The sequence below is a fragment of the Tasmannia lanceolata genome, unplaced genomic scaffold (assembly GCF_043159265.1).
Source record: "Tasmannia lanceolata isolate RefF3 unplaced genomic scaffold, GAP_Taslan_0.1 ptg000015l, whole genome shotgun sequence".
Classification (NCBI taxonomy): Eukaryota; Viridiplantae; Streptophyta; class Magnoliopsida; order Canellales; family Winteraceae; genus Tasmannia; species Tasmannia lanceolata.
Genome location: NW_027518692.1, coordinates 42,876,381 through 42,882,331, shown reverse-complemented (window position 1 = coordinate 42,882,331; position 5,951 = coordinate 42,876,381). Strand labels below are relative to the sequence as shown.

Below are 5,951 nucleotides of genomic sequence, written 5' to 3'. Positions count from 1 at the left end.
AAATCGTTGGAGAGATTCTCATAGTCTCTATGGGTAATCACACTTATCCTCATGATCAGTGCATTTTAGATTTAGGATGCTCTGTCCATAACTAATTAAACGACAATGGAATCTACTACTAACGACCTTCAACCCTACAACTGCTTTATTATGAGTATTAACCAATCCAATTCGGATCGGCTCCACCTTTGTCTGTGTTGGGGTTTCTACGCAAAAGCAAAAATCCCACATCGGAAAAGTGAATGGATAGCTTTTAAGGGAGAATTCTACCCGGGTCCCAACAAGTGGTAAGCCGGGATGTGGTAACTCCGGTGCCCCCTCGAGGATGGAGAAAATCCATCGGGGAAGATCTTGGTAACACCGGTGTATCCTCAAGGACGGAGAAAGCCCCTCAGGGAAGATCTCGTAGTTCCCACGTTGCTCCTGCATGGGGGCAAGATTATCCACGTTGCTTCCACGTGGAGCGGAAGATTGTTGGGGGTTCCACGCAAAAGCAAAAGATCCCACATTGGAAAAGTTAGTGGATGTGGATCGGCTTATAAGGACTTGGGCACTGTTAAAGTATAAAAAATTAAATAACCCCATCTCCATCAGCTTAAGCTTTTGGAGTGACTGGTTTTTTCATAGGCACCCTCCCCTTAACGGCTAGCTTTAAGGGTGAGTTCTACCCGGATCCCAACACTCTGGGTCATTATACAATCATACTACAATTTGAAGATCACATGTTCAAAGTCTTGGTTATAGAGTTTTAATCAACGTTGAAACCGTATTAGTGTTTGAAGTTGTCTCATCATGTATGCATGGATTTTACATTTTTGGTTGTAGTATTGACCAAAGGTCTTTGCGTAGAGGTATTATTTATAATAAAGCAGTTAAGTTTTGAAAATCTCTTGCGTATGAATAAGGGTTCTTGATTTGAGAGTCGAATTAAATGAGAAAACAGTTGTTAGTTTGAGATGGAATGGTCAATAGATACTTTGAGATTGAAACATCCAAAGCCCTTTACAGCCAGCCTGTAATCACCTTGGAATGCAAACGACTAACAGCCGAACCCACTTTGTTTTGGAGCTCATTTTTAGCTAAAAGTAGGACAACTTGAACTAGTGAGGTCATGGAGGTGTAATCTACAGTGTTCTCATTCACCTCTGCATGTGTTGTGCCACCTAAAGCCTCTGCTAAAACTAGCAAACCACAACTAAGTCTAACAAATCATAACTATCAAGGCCCTCCCTAGGGTGATGTTCCTGTTATGATCTTCCTACATACCATTTGAGCTGTAAAGGGAGCTTCTCTATGATTGCCATTTGATTGAATTATCATATTCTCTCATGGGCACTTGGATTTCTTGTTCCATTCTACTTTTTTCTTTCTTTCTTTCTTATTTCATTTTCCCTGCTGTTAGATATGCCAAACTCATACGATCAGGACAGTTGCCTAATCTGCACGACATTAGAATTCAATGTGGAAATATAATATGCATCACAAACTTATCTTACAAGAGTGCTTTAGTAGTTTTAATACTAAGCTACTGACTGGGTCTGGGTTTCTACTAGGTTTTTATATTCTCTTTGCTCTACAGTATTGATATAAACATGAGAAATGGCAAAAGTTGTTGGTTGATTTTTTATTTTTTTTTTTTGAAATATAACTTCCATGTAGTTTGACCCATAATAGCTGCATCTAATCACAGCCTACCAGACATGGCCACATGTGTAGGCCCTCCACAGCCTCTCCTTCCCCCACATTTCCTCCCCTTATAGATAATTTTATTGCACATTCGTCAATTCCCAAAATCCCCTTCAAAAACCAGTTATTTAATCATTCTCCACCTCTGCTACCAAGAAGTAGAAACCCAATTCAAAGAGAGCCAGTGTTTTCAAATATGACAGAAACCCCAACAATTAGTACAGGCAGTTAGTTGGTGGTGTTTCTTCTTAAGCTTCATCTGTCCTCTGAGAATCCTTCTTGTTTTTCTTTACAAGTAGTACAGGCAGTCGTAGAATTTCATCGTGCCCGGCTGCTCGTTTGCAGATTTCTGTGTAATGGGCAGTTCATGAAATTTCTGCAGATATTAAGATTTTCTTTTGAATTGGGGCTGCGTTGTTCTTTGTACTCGGTCTATAATGTTGCTAAGTTGTGATCCTAATGACGACGAAGGTACTAAGATGCTTATTGAGGACTTAACTAAGAATGCGAACCAAGTTCAACAGCAGATTCTAAAGGAGATCCTAAGAAGAAATGCAGACACTGAGTATCTACGCGGATTTCTCGAGGGCAGCAGTGAGAAGGAGCTCTTTAAAAAGAAAGTGCCCATCGTGAATTATGAAGAGATCAAGCCTTATATTGAGCGAATTGCAAACGGCGAGTCATCTCAGATTATTTCAGCTGAACCCATCTCAGAGCTCCTCACAAGGTAAACCAAAAAGAATAATTTTTTATATTCTATTTTTACTTATTTTGCATATGATTATGTCTGTTCTTCGCAGCTCCGGAACATCAGGAGGGCAGCCAAAGCTGATGCCATCAACTGTCGAAGACTTGGATAGGAAGACCTTCTTATATAATCTGTTGGTGCCTGTGGTGAACCAGTGAGAAGCCTAGCTTTTGACTTTTAAATCCTTATTTTCCATGAATGTAACAAAAAAGATCTTTTTTGAGATTTTTTTTATCGTTTTTCTTTCAGATATGTTGATGGTTTGGGCCAAGGAAAAGGCATGTACCTCCTGTTTGTTAAGCCAGAGATAAGCACTCCCTCTGGGTTGATGGCAAGGCCAGTCCTAACAAGCTACTATAAGAGTAGTAACTTCAGAAATAGGCCTTTTAACAAGTTCACTGTCTATACAAGCCCAGATGAGACTATCTTATGTCCAGATAGCAAACAAAGCATGTATTGCCAATTACTCTGTGGTTTGATCCAAAGGCATGAAGTTCTTCGTGTAGGTGCGGTTTTCGCATCCGCTTTCTTACGTGCAATCAAGTTCTTGGAGGATAATTGGCAAGAGCTATGTTCTAACATAAAAACAGGCCATGTCAGTGACTGGATCACAGACCCAGGTTGCCGAATTGCTCTTATGAAAATCCTCGACCAACCCAATTCCAAGTTGGCCGAATCGATCGAGTCTGAATGTAGCCAAAGATCATGGGAAGGGATAATTAAAAGGCTGTGGCCTAGGACAAAATATGTTGATGTTATAGTGACTGGATCAATGGCCCAATACATCCCAACACTCGATTTTTACAGTGGAGGGTTGCCTCTTGTTTCAACCATGTATGCTTCGTCGGAATGCTATTTTGGTATCAATCTAAAGCCGCTGAGCAAACCGTCCGATGTTTCTTACACTCTTCTCCCAAACATGGCCTACTTTGAGTTCCTCCCCGTGGAGCGGAACAACGAAAAATCAGCCCATAATCTCTTATGCAATGGTGTTTCTGAGCAGCAACGAATACAAGAGGAGGCGGTCGATCTAGTCAATGTGAAGCTTGGTCGCTATTACGAACTCCTTGTCACTACTTTTACAGGTGAATTTTTCAATTCAGATCTGACCCACATTCCTTATAATTTTATTATATTATCTTTGATTTTGTATTATACACCCATCATTTTACAACCCACCATTGACAATCTAAGCATTGCTATTTACAGTGTGGTCATCAGAATCTGAACTTTTACTTCTGATCCACATGCTCCATTTATTTCATTTTACTTATTGTAGTAATCACTTATTCTATGCTAGCTAATCATTTACATTTACAGTGCACTCAGCAGAATCTGAACGTTTTTTACAGGTGAATTCTAACCCACATGCCCCCATTTAATTCTTTTTAACTTTTTGTAGAAAGGAATAATCCTCTATCACCCACCATAAGACAAACTGGACAATTTACATGTGAAGTGTCAATTTAGATCAGAACCACATGCCCCATTTATTTTCGTTTCCCTTCTTGTAGAGAATATGCAAACTAAGCAGCGCCTTTTTATAGTGTGGCCATCAGAATCCCACTCCTCACCATACTTTAATTAATTTTACTAACTTTTTTCCATAGGCCCTCCTATTTTATGTTCATGCCAGATCACAGCAATATGAACCAAAAGTTTTTCTACTTTTTTTTGTGGCACCCACAGAATTATTCCCATCCATTAATATATTTGGATTTTAGATCCATTCACTCACTGAATGTACAATAACAGATCACTCCCTGAAAATGACAAACAAACTAAGCTAAAATTTTGGCAGGCACCCACATACTTTTTACCATCAGATTATTCATTTAAATGCGATTAGTTGAAATTAGAGTATAGGACCACTCACACACTGATCCTTCTATTGCTCACCATGTGCAAATTAAGCAGCACCTTTTATAGTGTGGCCATCAGATCCCACTCCTCACCACACTTTAATTAATTTTGCTAACTTTTTTCCATAGACCCGCCTATTTTATGTTCATGTCAGATCACAGCAATATGAACCAAAAGTTTATCTACCTATATTTGTCTCACCCACAGAACTATTCTCATCCATTAACATATTTGGAATTTTAGACCCGTTCACTTAATGTGCAGTAACAGATCACTCCCCTGAAAATGACTAACAAACTAAGCTGAAACTTTTGGACCACATACTTTTATCATCACATTAAACATTTAAACGGGATTAGATGAAATTAGATCATAGGATCTCTCAAACAAAATATCTTTGGAGATATCCACAAAACTATTTTTCGTCAGCTTAGAAATTTAGAACAAATTCCCTGAAATTACACCATCAGATCAATCTTTGGAATAGGACTTAATCATCAATTTTTCCTGCGGGCAGAAATGAAATTATTCTCATCAGCTTAGATATTTCGACCCGACTCACTGAATCTTCTCTCGAGATAGAATATGGGAACCATTATTTTGTCATTGGATGATTACATCTCATAAAACTATCTACTTTTGTGGTGAACTAGAATATTTCTTGCATTGCCTTCAATTACTTTAAGATCCAATTCACTGAAATTATTTCACCAGATTGTTATCGAAATCTGGCCTACAAATTCATCCAATTTTTCATTGAAAAGCTATACTACATTGCCCTATCACTTGTCAGAAAACTTGAAGTATAATTGATTAAATAACACCGTCTCTAATAGTTGAAGATTTTGGAGCAATTGGTTGTTTTACAAGAGGATCTGTACCTAAAATGATATGTAATTCTTTCTGTTTTCCTCTGTTTCAGGCCTTTACAGATACCGAGTCGGCGACATCCTCATGGTAACTGGATTCCACAACAATGCTCCACAATTCCGATTCATCCACCGCCTTAACGTAGTTCTAAGCATAGATACTGACAAAACCAATGAAGAAGACCTCCTAAAAGCAGTAACACAAGCGAAACTCGTCATCGAGCCTCTCAACTGCCTACTAACAGAATACACTAGTTATGCCGACACTTCATCTATCCCCGGCCATTACGTGCTGTTTTGGGAGCTGAAAATGAGAGGAAACAGTAAATTATCGGAGCTCGATTCAGGTGTAATGGAGGATTGCTGTTCTACAGTTGAAGAAGCTTTGGATTCTGTTTATAGAAGGTGTAGAAGTAAAGATAAATCAATTGGGCCTTTGGAGATAAGGGTGGTGAAGCAAGGGACATTTGATGCTCTCATGGATTTCTGTGTTTGTAATGGTTCTTCTGTAAATCAGTACAAGACACCAAGGTGTATCAAATCAAAAGAAGCTCTAGAGATTTTGAATTCCAGAGTGGTAGGGAGTTTTTTCAGCAGGAAACTTCCTTTGTGGCAACCATACAAATTGGAAGGTTGTTAGATGTAGTCATGGCATGATTTTTGACTGATTTCTGAGACCTGGGTATTTTGCATAAGACTCATCTTTCTCTTTGTATTTTTTTTTTCTTGCACTTTTTGTACGTTGGATTCGAATGATATAAAATATGTCGGTCTCTTTTGTAAAA

General features: G+C 38.7%; 1 protein-coding gene across 1 annotated transcript; it reads left to right on the top strand.

Annotated features, from left to right (window-relative positions):
• The first annotated feature begins 1,703 nt into the window (after positions 1-1,703).
• Positions 1,704-5,951, top strand: GH3.17 (Auxin-responsive GH3 family protein). The gene is made up of 4 exons (XM_077356211.1): positions 1,704-2,413; positions 2,487-2,588; positions 2,684-3,519; positions 5,220-5,951. The coding sequence occupies exons 1-4, from the start codon at positions 2,124-2,126 to the stop codon at positions 5,804-5,806; spliced, it is 1,815 nt and encodes a 604-aa protein (XP_077212326.1). The 5' UTR covers positions 1,704-2,123; the 3' UTR covers positions 5,807-5,951.